Raw genomic sequence first — 21,070 nt, forward strand, 5'->3', positions numbered from 1 at the left:
AAAAGTTTATTAGGTTGAGATGATTAGTTGATTGTCTGTCTCTCACGAATGTTAGTTAATTGTCCAATTGATGTCAATGATCATTAAAGTCACAATTAGGATAAACTTTTTTTATTGTTCTTGGAAAATATAAAGTAATCAGTTTATGTTAATTGTTGGTTTTGTTGTTAAATGATGATTGAAATTATTTCCAAACATCGAGATTGGTTGGAAATGAATCATCATAATCGTAATCAATATGAGGTTTTTTATCATGTAATGATTGGGATTCAATTAGAGTTGATTCCATGGGCTGATGGCCATCAAATGACCAATTGGGATCTGAGAAATAGGGTTGATTATCAAAGGAAGTCCAAAAAGTTTGTTGATGATTTGATGATGGTGATGGTGGATGATGAAGATGATGGTGAGAGAGAGGTGAAAGGTGAGGTTGAGGTGGAGGTGGTGGGGGATAGTGTGATGAGAGTGGCAATGAAAGCGATGAAGGAAGTGGGTGGTGGTGGTGGTGGTGAGGGTGAGGGTGATTAAGATATGGGAAAGCTGAACTTGAGTATGTTGGTGAAGGTGGTGGTGAATGATGATGATGATGATGATCAAGATTATGAGGATTAGGAATGGGATTATAAGGGGGTAACATGTGATGACTTATCAGCTGAGAGGAAGCTGATTGTTGTGGGTGGTGGTAAAAGTATGGACGATACATGGGAATAGGAACTGGAACTGGAACAGGAACCAATTTAGTTGATCCATGGTGAGAAGATGCTGAGGTTGATGATGAGGATGATGATGATGATGATGATCTTTATCACAACAACTTCCCGCTCTCTTTGTGATTACAATTGGATCTCCTTTTTTATCACCAGCTCGTTTGATGGCAAATTGTTGATTAATTGAATTGGAACATGAACAATCAGATGATTCACTTGTAATTATAACATCTCCATCGATGATTGTACTTGTTGATCCATCGGAAGATGTGACAGTTGTCGATCCACTGGACTTTGATGGAGATGAGGCTATCGCTCCGTTCACATGAAAATCACTTGAAATCGAAGCAAAAATCAGAAAAAGAACATAAATTTTACAAGAATATTGAAAAAAGAGAAGAGAATTTATCTTATCAAAGATTCGTTTCAAGAACATTGTTTATATGGTTAACTCGCAATTTCTTAATTGTTGTTACATTTACATCTTAACATTTTAACCTGAAGGATTAAAATGGAACAATAAACAATTCAAATCGCAATTTAACTTCTAAATCTTAATCATCTTCATCATCTTCATCATCATCTTCGTCATCATCATCATCATATTCATCATCAATTCTCTTACAGTTTCTCTTTTTGTTGGAACTTTAAATTGTTGATGATTAAGGTAGAAAAGTTAATGATGATGATTGTTAACATGGCATGGAAAATGATCCTGATATAATTATAACAAAAATCAACACTAAATTAAACTTGATTTAGTTAATTGTTAATCGTTACAAGTTGGTTAGTTGCTTTTGCTCCTATGAAAACAACAGTAACAATCAAGTAAAAAACTGATTAACTTTAATATCTTTTGGTATGTTGGTTACATTTAATCAACATAATGACAATTAGTTAATTGTTAACCATGCACAACGAATGATCATGTTTGTTGTGTTAATTTAACACAATAAAAAGAGATTAAATTGTCAGATTAACTATTAAGATTATTAACTTTCTTTTCATTAATTGTATCATCATGATTATATCATGTTGCTCATCAATTACCTGATTGTTTCCAATGATTGTTACAATTTATTAGATCCTTACTCTTAACAATAGTTAATTATTCCAGTTAAATTATTAGAAATGTATAAATATATTTTTCCTCTATTGTTAATCACAATCATCGTGATAATCATCAACTTAATTATCATCAAAATTGATCCATAATCAAGATTCATAAGTTTGTATCGAGTTGATTGTCGGTCAATAATCTTAATGGTTGACCGAATCTCAGAAAATTTAAAATTAATAACAATCATTTTTATGGATAAATTAATTGTTACAATCAATTGATGATCAATTGTCAACTTTTGATTGACTATTTTATGATCATTATAATGATGATGATTATTATTATTACCATTATTGATTCAGTTCAATTTCTGGTTGAAAATTTAAACAATTAGTTGATTATTTGAAATGAGAATTATTTATTTTCTTAATCATCACAATCAGAATATTAATTTCAATTAGTTTTTCACTATTAATCTAATTGAGAAAGTGAATCAAATTTTCATCCTGGTTGGTCATTGAATTGAATTAAAATTAATCAAATCAAAATCGGTGAGTCGAATTAGTTAAACAACAATTAAAATAACATAAAGAAATTAAAATTTATATCATTAACCCACAATTAGATTATCAATAAAATAAAAAAGATGACGATGATTTACAATTAACATGGATTTAATTATCATCATTATGACTTAATTTGATTCCAATTTGATTTTCTGCTTCTCTGGTAAAATTGATTACTAGATTTAGACATTAAAATGATCAACTGGATTCCCGATTCTTATATTATCATCATGGTTAATGATGAGAAGTTAATTTATCACCAGCAGAAACTGAAATTGAAATAATATTAATCATCTACGTTGAGCTAATGGCTTTTTGTGAGCTCTAAATGGTAAGATAATGTTAATGTCCGACAAATTAAGGTAAATGATCAAGTCGCCATTTTAATTGTCCACTTGAGACTGGGAAGAGATAAATATATATACGAAAAAATCAAGAAGTAGAACTGAGAAAGAGGAAACAATTAGGATTCTGTCAAACTTTCAATCAAACAATTAATAATAATGAGATGGAATTTACCTTCCAGGTAAATATTGGAAATAATGGAAAACTGTTCAATCAGCTTTTCTCCGGTATCATTAATCCCAAATCCAAGGAACAGTAAATGATGATGATGATGATGATGGAAAAGAGGATAATTAACAAAATGAGAAGAGAAATAAACAAGTGAATTAGTTAATCATTAGCTAATCATTAATCTATAATTAGGGAAACAAAGACAAAGTGAATGGGATGTAAACACAATCAGAGAGAAAGATTAATAAACCCTAAGGGTTAATTTTACTAATTAACTTGATTCTTGATTCGGTTAACATAATCAATTAGCGAAATTAGATTTGTTTAAAAGTCAATTTATTTGATTGTTGATTGTTTTGATGATGATAATGATACAAGAAAAACGAAAAGGTCTCAATTAAAAGTGAAAACTTTTAACCAGAAAATAAGATTAGGCGCCAATTAGAAAAGGAGGGAATTTTGATTAATTAATTGTTCGGTTGTGAGTTTGTAATTTACTTAATGATTAGAAAAACAAATTCTGGGAAATCTAATTAACTAATTGTGTGAATTATGGAGGAAACAATTAAAAGGAGACACACACACACAGAAATCTCGTTGATTTAGTTTTTGGTGATGAAACAATCGGCTGGTTAGTTGATTGTTTCGTTAGATTGGAAAGTTAATTAGAAGAGAAAAAAATTTTAGAAAATTGGTTGACAATTAACGACAACATTTCCAATAGATGATTCCACCGATACAACCGAATAGTAAGATAGCACCGATAATTGATAGAAGGACAATCGCCCAAACGGGAAAATGGCATAATGATCTTTTGTAGTAATCATGACACTCGGTTGAATATCTCCATTGGTTTTCGGAGGTCAACATTATCTCATCGAAAAAATCGACCACATCAATTGGACAGTTTCGTTTCATGGAATCACGGAGACAATGAGCATCGTCAAGTACGAAGCAACATTCCGCTTTCAGAGTGTTTCGAGTTCCCGTCCAATCGTAACGAGCATCATCTTTACACTCTGAATAGCGAAGATCAACAAAAGCTTTCGGACATCGGGCTTCCAATTCCATTCGTCTCATGGTCAATTCAGAGCCAACAGAATAACCACCGATCATGGCACCCGAAGTACCATAAACACCGGAACTGTAACCTGACCCATACCCACCGGGGGGAACTACACCATAGGATTGAGCCGAAATCGAATCAATAAAACACAGAAACAAAAACAAAACGGTAAATAATGTAACGAAATATTGGAACATGTTAACTACTAATAGATTAGATTCCTTTTTTTTATGTTGATTTGTTGACAATTTAATCCAAAAATAAATTTTGACGATGAAGTTGAACAATTAACTGACCAAATTTGTATTCTAACAATTAAACTGATTGTAAAAATAGTGAGAGAGATGAAGAGGAGGAGAAAGATGAAAAGAGGGAGATGATTATTAATGATTATGTTGATTCTGTGTTTTTTTTACAAGGTAACACGGAATCTAATTTGATTGTTGTCGTTGATGATGATGATTATGTCCAACAATTAGGAGTGGTAATGATGATGATGATGATGATGATGATGATGGTGAATATAATTTGAATTGAATGTTAATGAATAGCTTTTTGTAATAACAATGAAAGGTAAATGAGCCAACGACAAATAATCATCAATTGTCGATGTTAATTGTGATCAAAAAGTAAGAATTAAATTTAAATACTCTCTCTTTCTATGTGTTGGCTTAATTGCATGATTCCGTGTTATTTAATTTCTAACAATCAACTCACTAACTAACTCACTCTTGTAACAATTAACTACCAAAATTAGGCCGATCCTTTGGTTTAGAATCAAAGTTTTTGCTTTTCACTTCCTTTTTTTCATTGATAACTTTTGATTGACTTTCTCTCACTGGGTTACAATAAATAAACAACAATTAATTAATTACTTTAAATTGTCACATGTTGATTTGTTTTCGCTTTTTCGAGTTACCTGGTTACAATTAACTAATCGTTGTTAATTTTTTTGCTTCTCACCATTTCAAGTTGTTGTTTCCTTGAGTGTTAATTGTTACTCACCGGAAGAAACTTTTTTTTTATTGATTATTATTATTATTGCTTTCGATGAGTTAAATTGATTGACAATCGATTCAGAAAAATTAGTTAATTGTTTACAATTTAAATTAGCTGATCAATTGTATTCAGATTTGATTCTATGATGCAATGATTATTATAACGATTGTGATTAATTGTAAACTGTTTGGTGATTATTATTATGATCATCTTGACAATTAACATGTTGAGACTATTGAACTATTTACCTTGTTAATTGTTACAATTAGGATGGACATTATTTTCTGATTGTTAATTGTTGTTCTCGTTGATTTAATCAACATTAACCTTTTGTTATTATCGTAACTTGATATATAAATATTAATACCTTTTAATTGTAATCAACTTTCATAACAATCATGTGACAATTTAGTCAACAATTAAAATTGTAAACACAAAATGTGAGTTTTTATTTAACTAAATCAATTGTGTTTCCAATCAATTTGTTTAATTATATTAAAAGAAATGATAATTTGTAGCTTTTTGTATAAATAATTAAAAAATTAGAATTAATAATTAAATTAATTATCAATAATTCGGAGGTTTTTCACAATCTGTAAATTAGAAAGAAAAAAAAATTAGTTAATTGTTGTTCCATTAGATTTTCAATTACATCAAATTATTACAACAGTAACAACAAATAAATCAACAAGTTGATTATTATTAATCACATAACACAATTAACCTGATTATCGTTTCCTCTCAATTAAATTAGACACAATTAGCAAATGATTAAGATAAACTCGGAAGTTATTAGTTTCCTAATCAATGGTTAATTGTTGGAATCACTTTCGATTGCATGATTAACTGTAATTAAACAATTTACCAGCAACAATTAAAATTAATCAACAACGACAAATCCTTGAATAATAATACAACAATTAACCATTGATGATTACAATTAAATCTCATGATTTTTTTTACACTGAGATGATTAACTAATTTAATTACAAAGATTTGTACACAATTAAAAAGGGAAAAAAAGTTAAACTGGCAACAATTAGTTAAATACTTTCGTGTCCATTTAAATTTCTAGTACACATATAAGTTAATTATCTTGATGATAATTATAATTTGTACTTAATTATTATTATCAATCACAACAATTAACTGAAATTAGTTGAAATTATATTCACATAGAGTTGATTGACATTGGAAAAAAAAAATTGTCTAGTTTAATTTAATTGTTACCAATTTGATTATTATTATTAGTTCATCTAATTAGAAAGGTTTAACCAACTAACTAATAACTAGATATCATGTTAATTGTTTAATCTTGGTGAACAATTAAAAAACAATCAACAATTTAATCCATAAAATGGTTTTTAATTGTCTTTCCCAAAGCGTCAGGCAAAAGGTTAAAGGCTCTGGAAAAGTTAATTGTTGTTTATTGTTTTCTTTGATTTCTTTTCGTTGTACTCTTGTAATTTTGATAACAATTAACTAATTGTGATACTTACAGCAAACTTCACATCTCTCTTCATCACTATTATCACCACAACCATCAACACCGGAGCAAAGGATTGCTGTGGATCGACATTTCTTATTGTCACATTGAAACATACCCTTGGGGCATTTGGGTGCTAATTTGAATAAAAAGAGAAACAATTAATTATAATTAATCACAATTGACAATTAACCATGAAAACTAATTGGTAATGAATGACAATTAATAACAATTTGATTGGAAATATGAAACTTTTTGAATTGAAAGTTTAAATGAGTTGATACAATTTATTTATTTTCTGTTACCTATTGATAATAATTAGTTTATTGCTGATGAGTTGTAACAATTAACTGATTATTAACTTTTTTAATCAATCATTTGATTACGGTAAATATTGGATAATTATATAATCAGTTTGATTTCCAATCAATCAATATATGATAACCTGTTGATCATTGTTACTTTGTTGATTGATGAAAACAAAAAATATTTAGGAATCTTAATCTTACCAAATCCAATGTTAATCTTTTAATCCAGTTTTAAATTGTAATTTAAGGTGATAATCAACTGGTATTTTGTTACAATTATTATTTATCAATCTAATATCATCAATGGTGAAGATGATTAGTTAGATAATAATGGGAAAAAAATCAACCATCAACTTTTAATCATCTTAAAGTCATAAAAATGTAATTAAACTTTGAAATTGTCTTAACCGTTTTCATTTCCAATCAGAAACAATTGATTTAATTGTAACAATTAACTTACAGTATTCACAAACAGATTGTATTTCATCAGATCCATCAAGACAATCAGTAACAGCATTACAAAATGTATATTGAGGTAAACATTGTCCACTTTTACATCGGAATGATTTTTTATCACAAGGAATACCTATTGGGTTGAACCGGAAGAGGAAATGATGATTAGTGGTACAAAAAAATAATCGCAACAATTAACTGTTTCATCACTTAGATAATCGTTAAGATCTGTTATCAATTAGTTTACACAAACAATCAAAACAAATTCAACTTATATCAATGTTATAAGAACCATTAATTAAAGTTAAATTGTTGTGATTAGATTTAATTTCTGTGGGTGTAAAAAAATAAAGGGTGAAACTGGTTTGAATTTATGTCATTATAATTATTACACAGGTAAGATAATGATGAGGATGAGGATGAGGAGGATTAAGATGATTGAACAGGTAACATTTTAGTTACTCTAAATGTATTAGTAACCTAACAATTGGTGCTGACTGATAATTAGTTATTGGTGTTAAAGAAACAACAAAAAAGGTGAAGATGAGGATGAGGATGAGGATGAGGATGAGGATGAAGATGAAGATGAATATCTAAGTGATGAGGATGATAAACTTACCCTTATAGCATCTTGCTTCATCACTTCCATCAGGACATTCCCATCGGCCATTGCAAACAGCTGATCGACTGAGACAAGTTCCATCGTCACATTGGAATGCCTCCTTAGGACATTCTGAAAGATGATAAAAAGATGATAATGAAGATAAGTAAGTGTATATGTGATGAGAGAGAGAGAGAGAGAGAGAGAGAGAGAGTTAGAGTTAGAGATGAAATTTACACCAATTAAAAGTTAAATTGTAATCATAATCATCTAATTGCATCTTGATTAGATTTCGATTTTCATTTTTATTTTTCATTTCTCTTTCTATTCCTGAGGCAATGATGATTTTCACACAGATGATGATGATGATGATGGAGATGATAAAGATAAAAAGATAGATGATTATCATCATGTTGATTTGAAAAGATAAATGAAATTGAATTGATTGTTAATTGACTTTGATTGTTGCTCTTTAAAAGGTAAGATTAATGAATTGATTGTTAATTCTGTATTCCTGCTTAAGGATCACACAATTAAAAACAATTAGTCATTTGGAAAGTTGATTGTTATTCTGATTGAATTTGAGGCTACCCCCTTAAGGGTTTATAATTAAATTGTCGATCTAATTATTGTTAAGCTGATCAAATTAATCTCAACAATCAATTGAAAATTCAAAAAAGGAAAGTGACCTGAAAAAAAATGAAAACGTTGATTCATTTTTTTTTGCTTCGATTCCAAAGGTTTGGTAACCTTGATTTTCTTGATTCTTTTCGGTAAAACAATTTAAATGATGATTTAAAAAGAAAGTGATGAAACTGAATTAACTATTAACAATCAATAGATTATCAAGATTAAAGTTAATTGATGGTTAAATTGTTATTTATTTGTATGTAATTGATTGACATTGACTCTAAGTCTGAACCCTTTTACCTATGGACCAATGATTTAAATTGTTTTCTGATCAGTGTAACAAATTGATTAGTAGTGAAAGTGAATTACCAAATTCAATTGTTGGTGAACAATAATAAACAATTGTTACTATGATAATAGTCTAAATCATAATCACAAGTATTATTATCAAATCAAAAGGGTTAAATCATGATGATCGTTTAAATTGTTGATAATATTACAATTGTAATTGATGATTATGATTAAGTAGCCATCGTAACGGTAGCTGATAGATTAACATTATAATTGTTGCTTTACATTTAAAATTCAATGTCAATGAATCTTGATGATGATGAAATTGATGGTGTAATGGATGAACAAGACATTCAACTATCATTATCATCATCATCATCATCATCATCGTCATCATTGTTCAACTGTCCATTCATCCCTGTTGATTAGGATCACCAACATGATTAAATTGAATTGCAGCAAAAAAACTGATTGATTTTCACAATCAGCAAGTTGATTCAGTGAATTCAGCAAATGAAAACAATAATCATTAGATTACCAAATTAACCTGAGTAATTAGATTCTGATAGCTATTGGTTAATAGGTATTGAAAATTTCACAATGATGACAATGGACAAAGTTAGTTAACTGTAACAATTGAGTTGATTACAGTTATGTGTTTAACTGGTAACTGATTTAACTTAAATTACGTTAAATTAAGTTTGAAATGTTTGTTGTGACAGTTTGAAAAAAAAACCACTGACCAGGTATTAAAAAAAACGCTGATTGTCAAAATGATGAGGATCAAGATGAAGGGTAAGGATGAAATAACATAATTAATTTACAATTGAATTGATTCATGAAAAGATCATCATCCTAATAAACTTTCCCTGAAATGATCAACATGAGATTTCAATTACTTGGTTTTACTTTCACACTTTTTTCAATCACTTTTTTACTCTTATACTCAGGTAACAAGAAAAAAGAAAAACATTTCACATCATCTCATCATCGTCATCATCATCATCATCTTCCTCATCTTTAATAGCCATTATCGTAAATCATTGAGCCATTAATTTAATAATAAACACAATCAACAAACACCAGATCCTCAACAAGGTAACAATTCATCAGCATGATAAATGTAAAGGTAAACAGATAATAACAAAAAAAAATTGATATCCAGGTAAAAGTAAAAGGGATAAAGACTTATCCTCCTCATCATTATCATCATCATCATCATCATCATCATCCTCATCATGGTCAGCAAGCAATTAATTTTGATTCCTTGAATACAAGAAGCTTAAAAAAAGCAACATTTTTTACCAAAAAAAAACTTTTTTTCTTGAGCCCAACGGGTTCATACACAGGTAAATAAATGAAAGGATATCATCCTCATCTTCATCTTCATCTTCATCCTCATCTTTACCAACAATAATAACAATGACCTCTCCCCTGGGTCACTCCCCAAAGTGACCATCATGAAAAAAAAACACCATTGAAATTGAAATTGAATAAGCAGAGTATTATAACAAAAATCGTAATCATTATTTTCACCTTTTGATAATTAATCAGATAAATTGTAAAGGTAAATATATGGAACCAATTTTGCTATGGAAAAGCAAAAAATTACTACAATCAACAAGGTAAATGACTTAAACTTTTAATCTCTAAACCAGTTAATTAGTTAAATACCATTTTAACAAACCCACACGTTAATCATGATCAAGTTTATCATCATCATTATTAATATAAATTAGTTTTAGGATATTAATCTCATTGTGATTTAAATTGATCACGATGTAACCCTTTCAATATATATATTATATACTAATGTGATCAACTTTAATTAGTATAAATCATCATTAATAATGATGTAAAAACAATAAGGTTATAGTGAAAGTAATTAATAATGATGATAATGATCAAGATGAATGAATGATTTAGTTTTGTATTATTATGAAACAAAGATGATTAAACTGAACAATCAATGGATATTAATACAATTAACGTTTATGCAATTGAAATGGAAAGTTTTTCCTTTTCATCATTTTTTCATTAAACTTGACAATTAGAAAAGAAATTAATCTTTTAATTACTAAATCTTAATCACTGGTACTCCCTTAATTCACTCGTAATCATGAATCTGTGAAGTTGAAACCAATAGGAAATGAAATCTCATCGAATGTTCAATTAGAACTTTTTTTTTCAAGGAAGTTTCTTTTTCTTGAGAAACTTTTTGCTTCCTTTTCTGTTTGGAATTGTATTTTTTTCAGAATAAAACAAAAAGATTATCAGTGAATCTCATCATGATTGGTTGATTGTGGGAGTTGATTATCATTGATCATTGATCATCAGTTGATTATCATCACAATTCCCATGATAATAATGATTATGTTGATCAAGATGAACGATTAACTCGCTTACCTTTTATATTATTGATCTTGAAAATCATAACACTCAATTTTCAATAGTTAACTAACTAATTATGATTCAATGTTAATCTAAACTTTATAATCAACTCTGTTATTATCATAATCTAATGATGATAATAACAATCATCTAATTGTATTATAATAAGTAGGAAGGATTAATAACAAGAGGAATTAAATTGTAACATGATGAGCTTGGTTGATGATGAGGATGATGATAAGATGATATTACCACGGTTAAATTGTGACCTGTCTACAAACTAATAATAATAACGGAATCACAATCATAATCATAATCATAATCATAATCATTGTAACCTAATAACAATTAAACGTTGATTATATTTAAATTTACCCATTGAAAGTACACATAAGTAACTGCATTGTTTTTAAATCCTGATGATGATGTGAATTGTTGAAACTAATTCACATAAATCAAAAGGTAATCAACGGTGAAAAAAATTAACTAACTAACTAACCAGAGTAATACAATCAACACAATTAAATAAATTGCTTTGACTTTTTGGAGGCTACTGTTTTTTTCAATGTAATGTTTTCGTTATCGTTGTTGATACATTCTAATACTAACCTGTATCTAACTACAATTATCATTTTGCTGATGATGAAGATGATAAATTATATATGTGTGAGAGAGATAAAGATGGTGAAAATGATGAGGAAGATAAAGAAGAGAGAGAGAGAGAGATGGAGAGGGAGAGAGGGAGAAATGGAGAGGTAACAATTTAATCTTAATCTCGGCTACCAGAATATTCAGTTAATTGAGGTTAACATTTGTTGAATCTTGAGGATGAAGATTAAGATGAGAATAAGGATGAGGATGTGAAATATAATATGAAGATGAGAGGATGACAACTATGATGATGAAGATGATAATCTTATATATATATTATGAGTACTACCGGAGATACAATGTCCAAGTTGAACTAATATGGAAAAGGTCACTCGGGAAGAGGAAAAGATAAAAAAGTTTTCAAGGTCAATTTTGTTTTTCTTTTTCGTGACTTTCTTACATTTAGATTAACTTTCAGATATCACATTCAACTGGTCTTCAGAGTCTTTTGTGTGTTAGTTGATTAACTAATTAATTAATTGTTAATTATACTTACTAAATGGTTCGCAATCATCTTCATCCGATCCATCCTCACAATTTTTGGTCTTATCACAAACAAAATACCAAGATATACATTGACCAGATCGACATTGAAATGTATCATTGTGACAGCCTATTGGAAACAATTAAACAATCAATTAGTTGATTAGCATTATGTTAATTAAGGTAATCTCATCTTAATCATTTTCTCATTTTCTCATTTTTTGATTAATTAGCTTTTCGTTTGGTGGGCTAAGCAAAATGTTTGAATAATTTTGCTGTGTTGTTTTCAATCAACCCTCAAGCAATTGGTAATATTAGTATTTTGTTTTCTGGTTAATTGTTGGGGTTAATTGTTTGATTGTTATCCTTGTGCATCAACAAGGTAACTCTGAATAATTTAATTGTTTGAAAGTTTTCATTCTGCTTTCTTTTTGATATTGATAATCAACCATGAATTTGGTTGTATCATCATGATTATAATCACATTGATTCAGTTGTGAGCACTTTAATCACGTTCAGTGATCAGAATTGATGGTTTAGTGAAAGTTTGTTGTTTGATTGTTGTTGTAAAATGATTTTCTCAACAATATAATACAGAAGCTATTGACTTGATCATAATCAACGTAATCAATGTAATCATCATCATCATAATTATCGACCAGTGGTCAATCACCAATCGATTGACGGGTTAAAAATGGTCAAATATTTTGGCTTCAAGTAACAGTTTCATTGACTCTGATTGATTGAAACAATTTAACTAATTAGTTAGAAATGATTAACTTTATCATCTCTCCCATGGATATTGATTTATTGATTATGAAGGATGAATTTATAATAATCATCAAACTTGATGATAATTATTATGTTATTATGATTAGTCTTGATTGTTTGGGAATTAACTGATTGCCCGCTAGTTAAATAATATTGATTCAAGTTAATTGTGATCATGAGATTTACACAGAAAAAGTTAATCATTAATTTTAATCATTTCCATGTGTGTGATCATCATCATTGATTTAAAAATTTATCTTAAATCACAGACAATTTAAAATTTTCCTATGGAAGTAATCAAACAAAAAGCAATTAACTTTTGGTCGTTGATCACTGATCACAATTAACTTTTCATTTTCACATCTTTCTTATTGTTTTTTTTCCCATTATTAACATTGTTACGTTTTTGATTGTCCCCGATGATTTGATAATTACAATTACGATTACGGATCATTATCTTCATTCAAGTTTCACATCTAAATTGTTGGATAATCTTACCTGGATTAATTGAATTACATTTGGGTGTTTTTGAGATACACTCGCAAACACCATTGATACAAGCGGAATATGGATCACGAATTTGACATTCAATTGACGATCGGCACCTTTTACCCAACGAAACTGGACCTAAATCAAGAGCCGACGAACTGTCCTCATCTTCAATAATATCATTTGGAGTTTCTAATATTGCAAAAAGAAGAGAAATTCAAAAACAATTACAATTTAAATCAACAACAGTTTAACTTTTCTCTGGTTCACCAATTAATCAATGGATCAACTAAATTGTTGATAAAAATTTGATTAAGTTTTCTGGTAACGTGCCAAAGTTAATTGTAAACCTAGTTCGTTAACCAGTTAACCAATTGGTTGAACAAGATAAAAGTGAAAGTTTATCAAATGGTAATTGTCAATTGTTTAGAGAGAAACAATCAACAATCAATTAGATTGACAATTGTTATACTAACCAGTTGGTTTTACAATTAATAAACACTTTGATCTGTCATCGGAAGCCTTGTAATCAACGTCGCATTCACATTGTTTCAATGAAGTTGAGCAAATACTATGAGGTGTAATCTTTGAGCATTCACTGTTCAATTCACATTTAGATCCAACGGCTAAACAATTTAGATGAAAGAAAATGAAATGTTAACAATTAAGTAAAAATATCACAAACAATTTAATTGATAACTTACAAGGTAAACATTGTTTATCATCGGTAACCACATAGCCCAAGGGACATTTACATTTACCATAGACTCGAGGTATTATGTATTTGCATTTGGTGTATTTGCCCCCTAGAGTACACTGTTCATCCTTAAGACAATAATCCTCTATCTTAGCAGCTAATTAACAACAATTAAGGTGTTTAAATTAACAAGATATTATAGATACACAAGTATATCCAAAGGGAACAATTAATTTGATTGTCAAAAGGATTGGAAAACAAAACGAGAAACTTTTCAGCAATTTGTGTTTTTTATGCAAATTATATCAAGTGTATGAGGAAAAATTAAAATCGTGAACAATTAAGTTTAATCAACCCTTTTAATTGTTGATTATGTGTTGAGATATTGGTGATTTGTATTTTAATTATTGGGTTTATCTGTAAGCTAATTTGTTGCTAATCATGTTTGATATTCAGTTAACGTTTGTTTTGTTTTTTTTTGTTGTACACAATCAATTAATTTAATGATAATGATTTTCAACATGTTACTTGATTAGATTGAGCTATCAATTAATTTAAATGACCATAGTAACTACTGACCATAGCTAAATTGTTTCTGATTACGTTTAAATCAAGTTAAATATGGTCTAAGTGCCTCTGGTTATATTTTGATTGAAATTGATTGAACAATTAACTTGATATTATAAAAAAACACACAGAGAGAAACTGGTAAGTAAAACTAAATTGCAGGCTAATGATTTGTTTCATTGTTGATTGAAATTAACCATTTTTACCTTAATTATGAAAGGGAAAAAGTTAACGATAATCTTAATTGCTGTTTCGTTGATTTTAATCAACGAAATTGTCAGAAAATTTGATTCGTCTAATTGTTATCAAACGGTTTTACTTATCTAACTATCAAAAAAAGACTAGACAACAATCAAAATTTATTGTAAAGTATGTACACAAATTGCGAGTGAATTGTTTTCCCAATCTCTTAATTGTTTCACTAATTGTGACAATTTACTTACGTGGTAAACATTTATCCCTCCGGTGTGGGACAAAGTTTGATTTACATTGGCAGGTCCCGTTGATGCAAATGCTGTTTGGCACTTTGATTGTGCATTGCTCATCAATTGAACATCCAAAGCCTAACAATGAGGCTAATTGTTGACAATTAAGAGGGATAATAATAATAATAATAGAAGGAGAGAAAACAATTAATTGTTGATTCCAAAGCCAAAATGAAATATTACAAAGATGTGAGTGAAAAAAATTGATACAAATGATAAACGATGAGGATGAAGATGAGGAAACTCATATTCACTTTCAACTGAGTTAACCATTTTTAGAGGTTTTTAATTTGATTGTTTAATCGTTAATTGTATAATTACCTGGTAAACAAACTGTGCTATTTAATTGTATATGGTAAGGTTGACATGTACAAATCCTCTCATTCCATTCACAGTGACTATTTGGAATAAATTTTGAACATTCCGAGGAAGTGTAACAATTAGAACCCAATTCGAGGTGTTGATGAGAATTTAATTTTTGATTGTTGATTAATTTTTGCTGTTGTCTCCATGTTAATGGTGGTAAAGATGAAGATGAGGTTAGTGATGCTGGAGATAAAGATGAAATTGATGATAAAAATGATGCTGTTGGTGAGGAAATTGATAAAGATGAGGATAAAGATGAAGATGAAGGTGAAGACAATGAGGATGAGGATGAATATGAAGATGAAGATGGTTGGTATGCTGATGATGCTAGTGATGATGTTAAACAAGCACAGCACAGTAAAAAAACAGTGGGTATTAATATGAGAATCATAACCCAATCAGTTAATTGTGATTCTAAATTTTTATACACTAAATAACAACGATGACACTTTAATCAACATCTAAATAGACTTAATATCAACCGTCTACATCGATCGACACGATATTTTCAACTGAACTTAAACTGATGGAAGAAACTTTTTCATTCTCATCCCACCGAGACCGAACAAGATGAAAAATCTTCTCTCAACCCTCTTCATCTTCCCTCCTCCTCTTCCAATATCATCATTACCTGTTTTACCTCTCTTACTTATCTTCATTCTCTTCCTTTCCCGGTCTTTCTTTTCTTCTCTTTCATTATATAATTTATCTTCTTCTTCTTTATATCCAACATGTTATCTTCATGGAGAATCACAATTAACGAAAATATGAAATTCATGAATATCGAATATGAGATTATCTTTTCCTCAGCAATTCCTATGGAATTTTATTCCAATTCAAAGTTTCATTTGATCTGCAACTTCATTTGATCCCCTCGAAAGAAAATGATCTGAATCGAGTTCTAACTCTTTGGTTAGTTCGTTTTCTTTTAATCGTTTCGAGATATTAATTCAATCATCAGGGGGTTGATATTGATTCTTTCATGGTGAGAATTGACTTGCTTGTTGATTTTCTGTCTCTCTCTCTGTAATGATTGAGTGTTTCCCTTTTTTTAGACTAAACAAAATTCTGGTTTACTAATTATCGGTGTTAATTAAGGTTTCTACCTGGTCAATTTATCATTATATCTCAAGTTTATCAAGTTAATGGTTTATTTATGTTGTTGAAATTGATCTCACCATGTCTACGGATTAGTATTAACCATGGAAAGAGGGAGAGAGTGTGTGTGTGTTGATTTCCCATTCAGAAGAGATTAAATTGATCTTAATCTCTGTATTTTTCAGTTCCAGACCAATTTGCATGGGTTATTAAATGGATCATGGTGATAAAGAAGGATTCTGACGGTGGAATAAATCAAAATTAATCCAATTATGATAGAGGAATTAAAATTATGAGAATGATCAACAATAATGAGAGAGGATGAAATGTTTGGTTCCAATTGATTAAATGAATATTATTAACTTGTGATGAGGAAGCAAAAGGAAATGTTATCGATCTCAATGTCTCTCTCATCTTTTTCTTGAAAAATGTTCAGTAATTGATTGGAAATTAAGTTGATGATGATAATGATGATGATCATCATCATCATATTACTTTCTCCTAATCATTTCAATTTCTTCATTTTCTATTACAATTTTGTCTTCTCAATGTCTTTAATCTCATCTTATGAGGTTTCATGCCTTAGGGCTTTTCCATGCCCAATCACTGGAGTATCAACCAAAGACAGGGGTAAGTTATCATCATCATCATCATCACCACTAACAACAACCTTTTATCATTAAGACTTAGGCCTAATTTGAATGTTGGAAAACTTTTTTTTCTATCTGATTGAAACACGCATTCAGTTCATTGAATATCATTTTATTATCTAATCTATTTAGTGTCTTATATTATTATTTTATTTTCAACTCAGACTGAATAATATTTATCATGGTAATTATTTCAACCATGGCGACCAAAGGATTGAAGAAAATGAATCAATTCCAACAATTACAGACATTTTTATCATGATTAACTTTCTGGATGTGTGATCTTTAATATTATCTCTCTCTCTCTCTCTCTCTCTCTCTCTCTCTCTCTCACCCTGTTATCCATTATCATGTATCCTAATCACTTGGATGATGAATATACATTTCAACTGGAATAGGAGATGAACATACGAATCAATCACAGGAACAAGGAAGAAATTTCAATAAGATCAATTATTGGAATGAGAAAATTTCAAAGCTCAAACAGCAACTGAAAACTCATGATAATAAATCAATTGATTGAAAGGTCAAAATCGATGACAATGATGAGAGTAAATTGTATCAGCAATTAAGTTAATTCAGTTGACAATTTAAATTCAATCATTTGCATCAACAATTTTTTACCGTTATCATTGATTCTCGTTTTTTTTTGTTTACTTTCTTAGAGGAAAAGGAAATTCAGAAAATGAAATTTTCTTCAGGTGATTTATCTTCCATTTCTTTCTTGATTTTTTTTCTCTTGTACTTATTTATTTGTATCTCTTTTTTTGCTTTCAGGTTCAAGATCATTTCGTGTATCGGAGCCCAAACCTGAGAACCCGTATGTTTATATATATATATATAACGGAGGTCACAATCATATGCATGATTAACGGTTCGGTCTACCATGTAATCAGTTTTATCGCCGGGGGAGTAAAGGTAAAAAAAGTGAAATCTTGACCGGAAGCTATTGGATTAGGAAAGTGCAAATCAAACCCAAGCCAAGAAGAATCAAGATCAAGACGTAACAACTCAACTGCTATTTGGATGCTGGTTCAAGGTGCATGATAAACACGGGAAAAAATAAAGGCCATGTAAGAATCGGTCAAGATGAGGATTGAATTGAATAACGGATAATCTGAGTCGATGAATAATTCAATTGATTATCCAACTTTTTCTCATTACCTTTAGATGAACAAGACTTGACTTTTTCTCACAGATTAAAATGATCACAATAACAAATAAACAGGTAAACAAGTAAATTGATCAATAGAATCATTTTTTTGCTCTTCTTCGCGATTGTGATTAATTTTGATTCAACAGTTTTTCCAGTAATCAAGTTGGACTTTTTTTCTCTCTTATTATCAAGAGTATTACCCAATCATCACCTTTATCCTTTATCCCATTATAATCTTGGATGGATCATCGCTTATACGATCAGGAGGAGGAGGAAGATGATGATGATGATGATGATAAACATTGTTACCGTTGTGATGATGATGATGGGAACAAAACAGTTCTAAGGCCAGTCTTCCGTGTTTGCACTTGGTTAGCGTGACAATGAATCAAGAAGAAGGCGAAATAATAACGAAAACAATTTTTTGATTGAAATGTTAAAGGAAAACAGGTAACGAATTAATTGAATTGTGAACGAAAAGGTAAACATAATTTATTGATTATTCTAATTTATAGATAATTGATTGAATATTGTAAGCTCGAAATTTGATAAAATCAATTGGAATTATACAATTTCCTTGACTTGACTGATTCCTTTTTCTTGTTGCTCATTTTTATTTCTCTCTTTTTTCATGTTAATATATTAACTCATAGGAAATTCTGTTAATCCATTTTGTTGTTTTTACATGATTAAGGATAACATTTGATTGGATTATTGGAAACAGATTAGATGCCAGAGAAGATGAAGATGATAATTGTGGTGGTGATGAAGATTAAATGATAAAGATGATTATGATTCTAACAAAGGTATCGTAAGCACGCTATCGATCAAGCTAATCAAAGTTAATCCTCTTCTTAATCTCGGTAAGAAAGTAAAAGTTAAATGGATTCCCTTGGATTTATAATTAGATTGATGCAGGTCCTCATCATCATCTTCATCTCTCTCTCTCTCTCTCTCCCGCTCCCTATCATCTTTAACTCATTCATTTAATCATATTAACTTTGATTAACCGTCTCCCAAATGTTAATCCGATGTCAAGTTTATCCAAACGGATTTTGACCTCAACAATTTGATTTTTTTTTTACTATTACATGATGATGACAAGATTATATCTTCATCTTAATGATTACGATTATGATGATGCTAATGGTAATCGCTTAATTGTTGGTAAATCAACTTTATAACAGTTAATTTGTGATTGTAACTGATTTATTGTTACAATTAAATAATATATATCTTAGTATGTTGTTGTTGATTAACACACTTAATTTAATTGCCTTTCCAACTGAAGATAAATCAACTTAACAATAATAATATCAAAATCTGATGATGATAATTACTAATTATAACTAATAATTGTTTAATCATGTATATTCAATTATAATTGAACAATTTGTTTTAATTGTAATCAGTGGTTAGATTGTTCAAATTGATTGTTAAATTTTTTTACACTTTTCCAATGATATTTAACTGATTAAACATTAATTGTTGTTGTTATTATTTAAAAGGGGTAAGGCAATTTGAGATAATTGTTGCTGTTATAATTAATTGTTGTTGATCATAATCAACGTTAATGATTAACTTTTTAATTGCCGTAAGGTAATTATTGATTTTCTTAATCATTATTTAACTTTGCTGACATGATTAAATGCAAATTGTTTAATCACACTTTCACTTGAGTTAGTTAATTGTTACAATTTAGATTGCATATTATAATGAAAAGATGTCAATCTAAATTGATTCACCTCTAATTATATGTCCATGTTAATTAATCACTAATCAAGTTACAATTAAGTGCAAAATATACACACGACAATCAATTAAATTAGATAATTTTTGATTAAATTACAATTTCATTTAATCATTGAAACGTTAGTTTAATATAATATTTAACTCAATTAACTTGTTATCATCAGTTTAATTTATTATTATTAATAACATTGAACTTAATGATTTATAATAATTAACCATAATCAAACAATCAGATAATTGTGTTAATAAGTTAATTGTTGTTAATTGATTGAATGATCATCTTTATCTGTGAAACTTTTTTAAATCAATCAGAATTAACTGAATGAATTAAATGAAGAAAAAAATCTTAATAACAACAAACACAATTAACAATCAATAGGGGAGGAGTACAAGACAATCAAGACAATTAAGACACTGAAATGAACAATTAAGGCCTTTGAATTAGTTTTATCTTAATCACTGGATATTCACTGACTATGGATTCTAATCATCAAACTGATTACCTTTATTTTCAGCTGATTGTTAACTCAATTGAGGCAACAATTAACAAGGAAAGAGAAACAAAAGTTTATTGTATTATTTAATCTTCTTTTTGTTTAATTTTCACGCATCTTAGATTTTATCATCATCATCATCATTATCATCTCGATTCAGCTTCTATCTACGTACATACACCTAATTAGCCAGAGGGACAATCAACTAATCCGGTTCCAATCGAGATATTTTGCCAAATTACGCCTTAAATTTTATTTACCTTTCACTCTCTCACCTGTGTGTATATAATATACATAGGGAATTAGGATGATGATGATGATGATTAACTAGATTGAC

The 21,070-nt window shown here is 29.1% G+C and overlaps 2 protein-coding genes across 2 annotated transcripts; both read right to left on the reverse strand.

Moving 5' to 3' along the window:
• Nucleotides 1-50: 50 nt before the first annotated feature.
• LOC128391612 (uncharacterized) lies at nucleotides 51-1,843 on the reverse strand. Its single transcript, XM_053351531.1, has 2 exons — nucleotides 1,333-1,843; nucleotides 51-1,042 (listed from the first exon to the last, which is right to left on the reverse strand). The coding sequence occupies exon 2, from the start codon at nucleotides 701-703 to the stop codon at nucleotides 185-187; it is 519 nt and encodes a 172-aa protein (XP_053207506.1). The 5' UTR covers nucleotides 704-1,042; nucleotides 1,333-1,843; the 3' UTR covers nucleotides 51-184.
• A 1,325-nt stretch (nucleotides 1,844-3,168) lies between these two features.
• LOC128391558 (sortilin-related receptor-like) lies at nucleotides 3,169-16,149 on the reverse strand. Its single transcript, XM_053351466.1, has 10 exons — nucleotides 15,539-16,149; nucleotides 15,176-15,307; nucleotides 14,173-14,322; nucleotides 13,945-14,094; nucleotides 13,478-13,660; nucleotides 12,222-12,338; nucleotides 7,781-7,894; nucleotides 7,169-7,294; nucleotides 6,414-6,536; nucleotides 3,169-5,507 (listed from the first exon to the last, which is right to left on the reverse strand). The coding sequence occupies exons 1-10, from the start codon at nucleotides 15,972-15,974 to the stop codon at nucleotides 5,482-5,484; spliced, it is 1,557 nt and encodes a 518-aa protein (XP_053207441.1). The 5' UTR covers nucleotides 15,975-16,149; the 3' UTR covers nucleotides 3,169-5,481.
• Between the last annotated feature and the right edge of the window lie 4,921 nt (nucleotides 16,150-21,070).

The sequence above is a fragment of the Panonychus citri genome, unplaced genomic scaffold (assembly GCF_014898815.1).
Source record: "Panonychus citri isolate SS breed McGregor unplaced genomic scaffold, ASM1489881v1 Contig00011, whole genome shotgun sequence".
NCBI classification, from domain to species: domain Eukaryota; kingdom Metazoa; phylum Arthropoda; class Arachnida; order Trombidiformes; family Tetranychidae; genus Panonychus; species Panonychus citri.